At 37.1% G+C, this 14332-nt stretch overlaps 1 protein-coding gene across 13 annotated transcripts in view; it reads left to right on the plus strand.

Annotated features, from left to right (window-relative positions):
• The window catches only part of LOC137259209 (CUGBP Elav-like family member 3-A), a 255714-nt gene that overhangs the window by 148069 nt on the left and 93313 nt on the right, over positions 1 to 14332 (plus strand). For 9 of the 13 annotated variants that reach the window (XR_010954699.1, XR_010954700.1, XM_067796809.1 and 6 more), the window contains exon 4: positions 146 to 202. The exons of the other annotated variants lie outside the window; for them this stretch is intronic. Coding sequence is in view for 7 of the 9 variants with exons in the window: in XM_067796809.1 (XP_067652910.1) it covers positions 146 to 202 (57 nt within the window). In the remaining 2 variants the exon portion in view is untranslated. The remainder of the gene's footprint in view (positions 1 to 145; positions 203 to 14332) is intronic. 13 annotated transcript variants of the gene reach the window in all.

Below are 14332 nucleotides of genomic sequence, written 5' to 3' on the forward strand. Positions count from 1 at the left end.
GCACCTTGGCTTTTTGCATCATGACGTGTGTACAACCTCCATCTTGCTAGTATGCTTTGTTAAGTGTGAAATGATATCTGTTGACCATGTATGTATCTGCTTGCGTTTGTTTACTGTATTTTTTGTTTCTTTTTCGTCTGTGTAGAAAAAACCATGGCATCTGGCTGGGATCAGGGGCCTACATCTCAAGTCTTACGTCGAGGTAACATGTCGTTCTGTCTAGTTAGAATAGATAGTTGCTCTTGTTGTGTACACATTGCTCAACCATGCTTCTTTTGGTTTTGTGGAGAGAATGAGTCTTAAGGCGTTCTAGACATAGATTGTTTCCAAATTCACCTACACAGGAATGTCATCATGATATTTGTGTGTCAGTCAGTCTGCTAAGCTTTTCCATGATGTTTGTGTTGTGCAATGTGGTTTTTTTTTTAAGATGAAAAATTGAACCAGCGTTTTTTGAAATTTTCTCTGCATTTGAATAAAGCTTGCTATATGATTATGTTTTTAAGATATGAATAAGTGACTATGGTTTTACACTGCCCTGAGCAATTTTCCAGCAATATCACAGCAGGGGGACAACAGAAATACTTTCTTTCTCTTATTAACATATGGGTTTTCTAGGCTTGATTTAAAAGATTGTAACCTACTTGCACCAGGTGCAACCTAAGATAAAACCTACTTGCACCAGGTGCAACCTAAGATAAAACCTACTTGCAACAACCAAATTCCAACTCGGCTGCTTTCAATGCAGTATGTACTGACAGAAATGCTGCTGAATTATTCAGAGTTTAGAAGAAAATTTGCTAGCACAATTATGCTTTAAATGTCAGGTTTATCATTGATTTATTTCTATATAATTGATTTGCATAAAAACAAGGATGCACTTTGTAATGTTGGGTTGCACCAGTGTAGGTAACAAAGCACTAAACTGAGCTCTGCATTTACTGAGTGAATGAGCTGTGTTCAAATCTTAAACCGGGACGAACTCAAGTGTGTAGGTCTCAAGCGTTTTCTGTTCTGATCAAAGCTACAAACACGTATGGTGCAGAGAAGCCTCAGTGTAGTCTAGGGGTTAATGTGTCTGCCTGTCACATCTAAAATCCAGGTTTGATTCCCCACACATTGTGTTCAATGTGTGAAGTAATTTCTGGTGTCCCCTGTGATGATAATGCTGGAATATTGCTAAAAGTAACGAAAAACCATGCTCACTAGCTCACTTACTCTTGGGGGTGAACAAGACTTGAACCCACAATCATAGATTCCTGATGTGCACAAGGGAAGCGACTGTGCCAAGCAGATTAGAGTACCTTAGACATCTGGATCACCTATTCCAACACAAGAACATGAAAATAATGAAACATGTTTTGAATATGTGCTACATGTATTTTTTTGTTCTTTGAAATGTAATGATTTATTCAGCGATATTGAGGAAATATGAGAATGCAAATCTGTATAGTAATCTCGTTTACGGTATTTCGCCAGAACAATATTCATATCATGTGACATCTGTGCATTTTTTGCTCATGCATGAATGCTGATTCATTGCTAAGACAAAGCACTATCTCCTGTGACGCATGCATTTTCGTCGGAGAATGAGCGTCATGCATATATGGTTCGTATGCATCTCATCATTCCGGAGCTCATGAATAATTTGTGAGGTCCCTTTCATGCATATTCATGGAAGGCGTGAATTTGATAACAGAGCATAAGACAGTATCCGCTGTCAATGACAGTAATGACAGATATATTCAGGATGCCGTGTAGTTAGTGATATCGATGTTTAAAGTGTTCTCGCTTTGAATAGTGCTATATATATTTAAAACAAATTGATCATTTTGTCAGATCTTGGACTATTCAATGTCTGCCATCAGCTGCTGATCAAGGACGGGCACTTTTTATAAATAATATAATGTGTTCATTTCTTATCATGTGAATCGTATGTGGAGAACACTACGTGAGATCTCATTACATACGAATAATATGAAATGAACGTCCACCCTGGCATTTGACTGAGGGAAAGCGAGGTCAGATAAAATAGGAAGATCGCGAGCATAAAGCTGTTTCTTACAGTGCATACATAAAGCTGTTTTTTACAAAGCATACAACTGTTTCTTACAAACATACAGCCGTTTCTTGCAATGCATACAGCTGTTTCTTACAAACATACAACTGTTTCTTGCAATACATACAGCGGTCTTTCAATCCATACAGCTGTTTCTTGCAATGCATAGAAGTGTTTCTAGCAATACATACAGCTCTTTCAATCCATACAGCTATTTCTTGCAATCCATACAGCTGTTTATTGCAATGCATGCCGCTGTTTATTGCAATGCATACAGCTGTTTCTTGTAATGCATACACCTGTTTCTTACAGTAAGTGCAAATATTTCCTACAATAAATGCAGCTGTATAATGCCGTAACTGTATAACTGTTTTCATCCAATAAATACAGCCATATCTAGTAATACATACATTTGTTTTTTACAGTCAGCATCTATTCCTACATAGATACATCTGTTCAAAAAGTATGTGTGACAAAGTAGTTTGTTTTATATTTACAGGACATTATTCCATGTGGCATGGAAATACTATGTCAGTGATGCCCATTGTCAGAAACATGTCAGTGATGCCCATTGTCAGAAACATGTCAGTGATGCCTATTGTCAGAAACATGTCAGTGATGCCCATTGTCAGAAACATGTCAGTGATGCCCATTGTCAGAAACATGTCAGGTTATTATTACAAGAGTGTAATACATTTCTTGCTAAAGTGGTCATGTTCATAGTGTCATGCATGACCATGGCTTAGAATTTTCTCTTTGTCCTGTAAACATGACAACGGACATGACCACGTTCTAAGAAAGTGATAACAGAATCTTCAAGAAGTAGGAATAACGTACCATTTGTAACTCAAATCAAAACCAGCTAGCAGAAACTCCACCTATCCGATCAGTTAAAAAAGAGGAAAACTTTCATCATACGACAAAGATACTACACTTTTTCAAAACTCAAACTCATTTATTTTTATAAGACTTTTATGGGTATTTTGTTTATGGAAATAATGACAAATTTATCCCAGACTATTTTTAGTTTGAAACGTTTCAAGTTAATTGGTGATTTGCAAGGTTGAAGGGCCAGATTTTAATCAAGACTTCATTTAAATCCAAGCTGCACTGTTATAGAAGCAAGCTCCGCATACACTTATGACCAAACTCAATCAGCGGTATGGCAGATTTCTTCCCACTCGCAGGAACTGAAAGAAGTGATTAGTTTGGTTATTGCTGCCGTAATGTTCACCGCCATGATTGTGCACCAGCATGCAAGCAGAAACTGTGTGCTAGCGTCCTACCAACAGGTTCTCATGTCGACACTGCAAAATGGACACAAATTATTCACCGATTTTTGTCCCCAGTACTAGGACTCTGGTGTCATAAAGAATCTGAATGAAACTGAAAGACCTAATGCTGCTGGTATTGATTCTTCTAATCAATCTTGATACGACCACGCCGACATTGAGCGAAAAGCTTTGAAGCGAATGCCTGACCTCGAAACTAACAGGATATGAACTAGCGATGAGGTCATAGAAGAGACGAGATCGATTAGTCCGATTTTCCTTCAGGGGAGGAGGTGATTGTATGAAATAGTGTACAGAGTTCGGCCAGACAATGGTTCATATTAAATTATATGCTCTGCAAAGACTCTTGACAGCCTCAATGAGACTATTTAGTTGGTAGCATTATGACCCAATGTATTTGAATTGTACACATACTGCTATCCTTCGAACTGCTTTTTTCACCAGTCAACTTCCGATGGAGATGACATGAACTGATTTCATTGCTGGAATTCTAATTGACTGAAAGGTGTTTCTGAGAAGATGAATATTTCATGCTACCCAACTGTTTGAATAGGTCCAATTATAAGATGTGATAAGTTTCAGCAAGAGTTGTGTTGATAGAACAAACAGTAGTTTCATGGTTAGGAGAGTCAAACTGAGAGTTCGTTCCATCATTTAGGTATTAAAAGAAAATATTATTTCAGCCTTTAGCATTGTTGTCATACTTTGTATTTATCAGTGTTTTTTGCTGATGAATGTTACCTGCTACTGGCTGTTTTGTATTCAATTCCTATGTTTTTTTTTGCTTATTAAGGTATGTCTTTCCTTTGTGGTGGTGTTCTAAAAAATACAAGTGTTCAAGATTTAATAATGTAGTTTCTTATATTTCTGCATGTTTTTTATCAAGGTTTTCTGTCTTGACAAACAAATTGTTAGTTTTTATGCCAGATTCTGATGTAAGTGTTTGATGGTGTCTGTAAAGGTAAAGACCTGGCTTGTTATAATTCCTGGTAAAGATCTGGTAAGTATAGGCCTGGCTTGTTTAAGTTCCTGGTATAGGCCTGGCTTGTGTAAGTTCCTTGTAAAGGCCTGGCTTGTTTAAGTTCCTGGTATAGGCCTAGCTTGTGTAAGTTCCTTGTAAAGGCCTGGCTTGTTTAAGTTCCTGGTATAGGCCTAGCTTGTGTAAGTTCCTTGTAAAGGCCTGGCTTGTTTATGTTCCTGGTATAGGCCTAGCTTGTGTAAGTTCCTTGTAAAGGCCTGGCTTGTTTAAGTTCCTGGTATAGGCCTAGCTTGTGTAAGTTCCTTGTAAAGGCCTGGCTTGTTTAAGTTCCTGGTATAGGCCTAGCTTGTGTAAGTTCCTTGTAAAGGCCTGGCTTGTTAAAGATCCTGAATGGTGGATGAATGAAGTGTTTGTTTAAATCTGAATCTTTGCGATTTTGAACTCTGGATGAATGAAATGGTGAAATCTGGATGGATGTAGTGTTGAATTCGGGATTAGTTAAGTGTTGAATTCTGGATGAATGAAGTCTTGTTTCCTCTCTATTATGGTTAGTTTACTGACATGATTGATGCAACATATGGCTGACTGGTTGTACTTAATATGTAGTCATCTGATGATGTTTGCTCAGATAAATACTAAACATCATTTCTGGTGAAACCCTTGACTGGTCTTGTAGTTAGTTTGACTCAGCAAGAAATTGATGCATGTAACACTGTATGAATACTACGAATCAGTACACTGTACACAAGTAAAGGTATGATACTGTTTTGGTAACTTTTTGAGGGCCATGTGAAGGCTGTCATTATATACCCTGATGTAATGCATAGCCTTATGTTGAGTGAGTGAGTGAGTGAACAAGTTAGTGAGTTTGGCTTTTAGCAATATTTTCCAACCATAACATAGTGGAAGACACCAGAAATGAGCTACACACATATTGTACTCTAGTAGAGAATCAAACTCGGGTCTTTGGTGTGATGAGCGAACACTTTAACCACTAGGTTACCCCACCATCCTTTTCAGGGTTGAAATATGATGAATATCTTGATAGCACGGTACAATATGATGTATATCCTGACAGCAAAGTTGTAATATGATGAATATCTTGATAGCACGGTACAATATGATGTATATCCTGACAGCAAAGTCGTAATTTGATGAATACTTTGACGGCAAGGTCATGCTGCAGTAAATATTTTGACAGTAAAGTCATGTTGTACATCTTGAAAGCAAGGTGATAATATGATGCTTATCCTCATCGCATGGCCAAGATCGAATGAAGTCACCAAAACATGTTAGCTGGCAGAACAAATTTACTTCAGTCAGTGCTTGTGTTAATGCAGAAACATGCGTTTTTCATGTGAAAAAATAATAAAACCATGCAAAAAATATTTTGCATGCATGTTTTGGATGCATATATTCTGGTCTACCTAATATTAAAAAGTACCTTAAAACCTCAACATATAGACAAACAATAAATTTTAAATAAATTCAGGATTGTATTCTGGTCTACCTAATATTAAAAAGTACCTTAAAACCTCAACATATAGACAAACAATAAATTTTAAATAAATTCAGGATTGTATTCTGGTCTACCTAATATTAAAAAGTACCTTAAAACCTCAACATATAGACAAACAATAAATTTTAACATGATTCAGGATTGTATTCTGGTCTACCTAATATTAAAAAGTACCTTAAAACCTCAACATATAGACAAACAATAAATTTTAAATAAATTCAGGAAAATTGAAAATTTCTGAAAAGAGTTGGAATACATATTAAAAATTTACAAATTTACAAATAAATAAATAATTTACAAAACTTACCACAATCACTGTTCAGTCAAAATAAATATATTGTTCACAGATTGACAGGATTATCAACGGGTATGTATGTATGTGTGTTCTTGATTACGTCATGAGTTGACATATATTTATATCATGATCATTAGGTGTTTGAGTATGGGTTCAAATCCCGGATTGGACTCAACCTGAAAACAGAACTAGAATCTGTACTCTGTTGAGAAAATGTTCATCCAAATGTTTAATGTTGCCCACTTTCTAAACTGGCATTGTGTACTCGTGATGGTATCATTACATGTTTGGAATCCTCACATTTTATGCCATGCTACCCTCAGTTTCATACAGAAATTTGGATTTACTTTTAATGTGATTCCCTTAATATGTACAGTGTTTGAAGTTGAAGTCTTTCATAGACAGCTGAGACAGATATTATGGAATGATGTTGAAACAGGTGTCTGACTTTTTCTTTCACTTAATCACAGTGATAAAAATCAAATTTTTAGGGGTCATATGATTCAAACAAGAAAATTCCCAGCCCTTCCCTTCCCTTCCCTCCTCCTTCCCCTCCGGTCATCCCCTCCTTCCCCACTTTCCTCCCACCCCCTATTATGTTGTAATGCTGTTATTGAGGAATATTTGATAATTAGATCCTCATTTACTTCAGTGTGTACTGCAAGTACAAAAGAAACTTATTTTGACATCACTTTCATTTAAAAATAACCTCTCCAGTGCAGGGATATTTGATTCTTATTAAGTTTGACATTTCCATTGTTCTCCTTAGGGCGACAGAATTCGTCAATAGTGCATTACCAGGACCCAATAACAGACCTTTATTGAATGCCTTATAGTGAGATCTACTGGCAGCGCTGTACAGTGAGGTTTTTAGCTCAGGTGTACTCTGCTTTGTCTAGCTTACCTGTGCTAGACAGGTGACTTAACGAGATAAAAGCATCCAAGTTCTCAGCTTCATGATGACAGGTGGCAGGCCGTCGTGATTTCACTGTCCAATCGATTAACGGCTTGTGAGTGCGAGTGAAAGATTATATTAACATCATAGTCGATAGCAGAACTATTTACCTTGCGCACACTAGCAGTTGTGTTTCAGAGGGAGGACAAAGGAATAGCTTGCTGGCATTGATGTTGCAGATATAAGACACCACTGTAATATCTAATTCATTTAATGCTTGTATGTAGCTTTGAAGGATTTCTTCTCTTTGACAGAAAAAGATACATAGATCATTGTATGAATTGAAAATGAACTTCAAAGAAATCGGATCTATCACATTTAAGATGCTTGGAAAAGAATATTTTACAATGTTATTTTTTTAGTATTGTGCTTCCAGATTTGACTGCTTTAGAGATATTGTTACTGTGGCATTGCAAAAGAAACAAAAAACATGGAGGATGAAAAAGAATGTCTTTTTAACAAACAGATATAAGAATGTTTTTAATAACTGTGTTCCTTGAAAGAGACCATCAGTTCACACCGTAAGTGTGTTTTTCTTTGAAGTATCTAAGGACATATTTTTTTATATCCAATTACTGACAAAAATTATTCCTGACACTCATTATTTATAGATATTGATTGCAATATAAAAATAAACACAAATACTTACGATAACAAATTGTTCATGGAAAGATCCAGGTTAGAATCAGTCGTCAGGATATTAGAATGGTGTACAAGGCAGCTAATGGGATCAGGTGGTCAAGCATGTTTAGATCAATGCTCATAATATCTGTCACTGGATTGCCTGGTCTAAACATGATTGTTCACATTATTTATTAAAGAGGAATATTGTTAAGTGTAGCAGAAAACGATAAGTGAGTTTAGATTTATGCCGCTTTTAGAAATATTCAAGCATTGTCACAATGGGAGACACCAGAAATCAGCATCAGACATTTGACCCATGTAGGGAATTGAACCGAGATCTTTGGTGTGATCGCCTTAACCACCTGACTACCCACTGCCCTGTAAAACAGTGAACAAATATTCCGGATTATATATATTTTCAAAACCAAAAACAAATAACAGCTGCAAAGTTGCGCAAAAACTGAAATGTATCCGGCCTTTTTTGAAATTTGTTATCAGAATAGACTATTTTAGCAGGAATTGATATGCTTGCATGAGCAGAGTACTTTTGATAATGGTGTAGATAGATTTATTGACATGGTAACTTTGTTAATGAGTCATTTTCTTTGGTAAGACTATATGGAACATTCAATTATTGGCAGGAAACAGAGGGCACAATCAATAATTTCTTCTTGTTGCAGACAACATGGAGCCAAAAGACAAAGCATAACGAGTCATGTCATTGTATGGTGTGGCTGGATGGTATATACTCCATTACTTTAATATGTTATTGCATATATATATATACCATTTTTGTAAAGTGTATGTGTGTGCATGCGCACGCATGTGTGTGTGTACTTGTGTGTGAGTGGTAAGAAATGAGTACTTAAGATAAAAGAAGTTGGAGATGAATTTTTTTTTCTGCATGAAGGTGAGTGAGTGAGTGAGTGAGTGAGTTTAGTTCAGTGATGCTTTGTATTTCAACATCACTAAAAGTCAGTGAATGAGTTTAGTTTTACACCACATTCAGCAATTTTCCAGCTATATGATCTGTACATAATCAAGTCTGGACCAGAAAATCCAGTGATCAACAGGATGAACATCGATGTGTGCCTTTGAGATACAATGACATGTGTCACCCAGGTCAGCGAGCATGACTAACCGATCCTGTTAGTCGCCTCTTACAACAAGCATAGTTGCCTTTGTTGGCAAGCACTAAAAGTCATCTCGGTTAGATAATAAAAAGTGACTCAGTTTGTAGACGCATGGGTATGGTCCTGGTAAGCCTAGACGCTAAACTATGTGAAATAGCCACTGGCCCATGAGCCTGTGGCAAGTAAAATTCAAGTTGGGCCAGTAAATCTCCACCATCTGACCTGACTGGTCGGTGAAAGGGTCATTTTGTAAATACAGTCGAACCCCGTTGTGTCGAACTCGTCGGGACCAAGGGAAAAGTTCGACTTATCCGAGTGTTCGACACATCTGTCAGCATTGAAAGGACCAAGAACCAACACAACCACGGTGCTTAACACATCGTTATTTCGCAGTAGGATACACATACGAACAATATATCTTTGCAATAAACGTTTAAGGAAATCACATGACCGCTAACATAGACTGTCACATGACAACAACATGCGCCATTGTTTGTTTAGAGATATACTGTCGGTCCGTGATCAACGTGTCACTGGTAACAACTTAATTATGGTTAATTGTTTGAGTAAAGTTCAGTTGGTAAGTGTGCTGACAATGTGTGTATAGATGCGTAGTTAAACATGTCACTTGATTGTTGAGTCCGTTAATCGTTACTTTTGATCTTATGAGGATGACTTCCGATTGCGCGACTGCAGTTTTCAGTTGCAACAACCAGCTTTGACAGTTCGAGACAAAAGGGTAAATTTGTACTTGTTAGAGCCTTTGGGGACCCTAAAATGAGTTCGACACAACCGGGAATTCGACACATCTAGTTCGACACATCGGGGTAAAAATAATGATAAATATAAGGAAATCGGCAGGGACCGAGATGTCAGTTCGACACATCCGAGAATTCGTCTCAACCGAGTTCGAGACAATGGGGTTCGACTGTACATCACACTCTCCGACTTGTTAAGTTTTAACTCAATTTAAATCATGGCCTGAAAAAAATGTTCATGATATTAGCAGCTTAATGATGAAACCCGTGTCTGCATTCAGATTGGGGTCAAGTGAATTATTTTATGGGCTTGTAATATCTTGCCCGACTGGCTAGTGGAAACTATTTCGAGCTCTAAGGAGTACAAACCTGCACCTCAGCCCTCCACATCATGTGGTCAGGATTGTTTGTTTGTTTAACGCCACATTCAGAAATTTTCCAGTTATAAGGTGATCTGTAAATAAATGAGTCCAAATTATCCCATGATCAACAGCCTGAGCATCAAGCTACGCAATTATTATACAATGACGTGTGGACACCAACTCAGAGAGCATGACCATGCCTCTTACAACCAACGTGTAAATACCCAGGAACATATATTGATAAATGAATATTTATAGAAGCAATGTTAAAAAACAACAAAAACGAGACAAGATTGCCGAGGGTGAAAGGTACATCATCTGGACATTTGAAGGTAGCATTTATCTCAACTCGAAATTGACATAGTAAGAAAATGTTACCTTTTTAAAATGTTCACACTAACAATGGAATATTAGCTTCAAACCCATGTAAGACATTATTCACGACTGTTCACATGTATTATGAGAAATAGAATATCATTTTCACACGACATTAACAACTCGTTAACAATGGTATGGATTACCTCTCTGGGAAAGAACACCTGGAGATTTACCCTTTATCTGGAAAATCAATCGAGAATATCTTTTCAAAAGACATATTGACCAGCATCAACACTTCAAAAGGTTATATCTTTATGTCCTAAATGTCACATTTTGAAACCGTAACTGACGAGGCAGTTATTGATTGAAATAGACAAGTACTTACGGGCAACGACAGCTACATACAACTGCCTGTCAAACCTCACCCAGGGTTGCAAGTGAAATTCATTATTGAAAAGTGAATGAGAAATCTAATTAATTATCCCTCAGTGAAGAAAACATCACCTAATGCGATGGTAGTGTCTGTGATGTCATGGCTGCAGCACCTCCATAATTGGTGGTCAGAGGTTTCAAAGGTGATATTGACAAAGAGGCCCAAGTAGGGTTGTAAAGAAAGTTAATTTGAACATTGGTTAACAAGCTACATTGTCTGTTGAGATTTATTTGGAATGGGTTGAAAAATTAAGACAGGTAATATCGCTGAATAGAACATAATAATATGACGGAATAGAACTTTAAGTAATATTGCTGAATAGAACTTAGTAATATTGCTGAATAGCTTAGTAATATCTCTGAAGAAACAACTACAGCAATACCACTTTTAATCATCCATTAACAAGCTACATCATGTGTTGTGATTTTCTTGGATGGGACTGAAATATTATTTTTTGCTCTATTAGCTGAAGGGCTAAAAAATACTGATAAAGATGAGTCATATCGCTGAAGATAAGTTAGTGATGTCGCTGAAGAGAGCCTAGTGGTATCGCTGGAGAGATGAGTATATATAAGCTATGTCAGTTGTGACCATCCATTCACAGGCTACTTCGACTGTTGGGTTTTTCTTGGTAGGGTTTGAAATGTTACACTATTAGCTGATGTGAAAAAAATCACTAAATTGTCTTTGTGATATTACTAAGGTGTCATCAGCGACATTACCAAGATGTCTTTGGTGATATTACTAAGATATCTTCAGCGATACACAAACTAAACCCACCAGCCACCCCTAACACACATCACACCCTTATCAGTACCTCAGCCCCTTACCATAATCCACCAGTATTGGATCACCCCTGCTATAAGCACTGATATCCCACCCCTATCATATTCTGTTCTCCATTATGAGTCACTGAGTCCATTTTTAACAAACATAAACGAACAGAAACCCATCACCCTTATGTCTTCCATTCCCCATCCCCAACTTGCATGCCCACACTCCATCTCCCTACCCTGCCCCCAAGAGTCTTTGTGACCACTCTCCCCTCCACCCAGTCGTGTGCTCCCAACTGCTTGGGGGTAAAACCACTTAAATCTTTGTCCCTTGAATAACTTGGGTGCCTTGTGCCATGCTCCACCGATCTGGTGTGGCTCGCGAGTCTGGCGTGTGCTGGTCACATGACCTCCGCAATTCATTATGTGCCGTACTTCATGGTGTACCTGGTCACACAGTGTAAGCTTTGTCTGACAACTGTGCTGTCAGTGTTGTCATACTCCTGTTGTGATGGCCTCTGGTTACAGTGTGAGATGTTATTAACTTTTAATTTGTGGACATTTGATAGAGTGTATTTCATTAAGACTGTCGGAATTAAGCATTGGTTTGATTGCAATACCTGTACAGCAAACATTCCTCAGATGAAAACCCATGTGAATCCTGATTTCCATGAGAACCCATATATGAATCCTGATTTCCATGTCAACCCATCCAAATGCAGATTCTCCATGACAACCCTTATGAATCCCGATTTTCATATGATTGCCAATTTTCCCACTTGAATTCAGATTTTCCACAAGAACCCACAACAGATCCCGAAATTATGTTTTAATAAGTCTTCATAAAAACATCATCCCATTTTCATCTGTACACAAACTTAAATTGTTCAAAATTAATATTTATTATGCTAAATATCCAAGTATACTTGTGTAGTTTTAAATTTTAATTCATTGAAATGTTACTTCAAAATTAAATTCACCAAATAAGTATGTCATATCCGTTTTTGAAAATATCAACCAAATTTAGCCATTGTATTCTGAAATCCCTTTGCAAGTTCAGAAGATTGTAAATTATTTAAACGCCTATAAAGGAACAGCGTTTGACGTCAAGATGATAACTGATCAGAATCATTTCTTGGTAAAAGGAAACATGATGGTAGCAGAAGCAGTATATATGGGATATCAGCGTCATTTTAGCTTGATGGAAGCCCCACCAGCATCAGCAACCCTGTGACATTTATGCATAATTTAGTGAGTTATTTTACGCCATAAATCAAGATAATTGAGTTGGTTGTTTGGCGGAGAAGAAAAGAGTATGGGAGCATTGGATTATCTCATTAAGTTAGTCTATCCCCCTAAAATTTTCTCTCTCCAGCCTGTTTTTTAGAAGCATATGTCCCCCCCAACTTTGCCTTTCCCTACTTCCATCCCCACATACCACCCCCTTCTTACTCTTTATAGAATCAGTAGTTGGGGAGTGAGGTGAATGTTGTATTTCTCAACTTCTACAATGCCTCTCAGAGAAGAGGAATATCCTCTGATGGATATAGACGGATACAGACTTATTGCAGTACTAGTCGACATATCAAGGTGTGGTGAGGTAGCCTAATGGTTAAAGCATCAATTCCTCTCACTGAAGGTGGGGGTTCAATTCTCCACATGTCTACAGTGTGTGAGGACCATTTCTGGTGTCCCCAGCTGTGATATTGATGGAACATTACTAAAAGCTGTTTAAAACTTACTCATTCAGTTCAGGAGCATACCTCCCCACACTCCCAAATTTTGTCTATCCTGCTCACCATTTTTGAAGAGCATAGGTGACAGTTGTATGTTTGGTAGTTTTATGGGTGATTAGGTGAAAGAAATTCCTTTCCAAATAAATTGTTTGGTGATTACTGGATGCAATTTGTGAAACAGAAATTTCAACACGTCAGCAGTCTTTAATAGGTGTGAAATTACCTCATAGTCATGTTTAACTGAAATGCAAAAGCTTTCGTTATTTCCTGGTATTTCTGTAAGCATATCTCTGTGAAATGTCCAAACAGAGAAACCAGTTCCTCTAGAAGTTGAGTGTTTTGTACAAACTATTCTGAAAAATAATTGTAAAGTCTAACACATTTTGAAACCGTAATTTTTCACGATTGAGTTAGCATATTAAATATGTATTCCCCATTGTGGTTGAAGGTCAAGGCTATTTTCAAGGCATTAGTACTCATGTACTCAATTTGAAGATTCATATCTTCAGAGTTGATCACATTTCAGGAATTTTTTAAAATGGCAAGTCCTTTGTTCACCATTTTGTTTTTGGTGCCAATCATTTCAGCAGAATTGTATTGATGAAAAATGTACAATTTGCTTGTTATGTGAAGAAACAGTGTTCATAAATGCTGTTTACTTTTCTGTAGGGTGAAAAATGTTGCCACAGAAACGAATTTTGTATTTTTCATGAAATTTGAAAAAAGAAAAGTAGTAAAATATGGATTTCATTCAAATTCAATAGGAAAACATACAAAATTGTTGTCTGTAGAAAAGAGGAGCCAGTTGTTTTCTTTGGAATCCCTCAAATTATTATCAAGGCAATTAGTTGTCTTTTCTAGGCATATTATTCTAGAAATATTGTTTAAAGGTCACATGCAATGTAGAACACAACTTTGCAAATTCTGATACCTTTCGGTGTGCACTTACAGAAACAAATCATCAAAAATGCCATTTCAACCTATAAGTTGAAAAAAAATGCGATGAAAAAATGCCTGTGAAATCAGAGATCAAACAATTCTCTAGTTTTCCCCCTGCGCTGGAGGAAGAAGTGGTTCCAACAGCTATGCTACGCTG

Source organism: Haliotis asinina, chromosome 13, assembly GCF_037392515.1.
Source record: "Haliotis asinina isolate JCU_RB_2024 chromosome 13, JCU_Hal_asi_v2, whole genome shotgun sequence".
NCBI lineage: Eukaryota > Metazoa > Mollusca > Gastropoda > Lepetellida > Haliotidae > Haliotis > Haliotis asinina.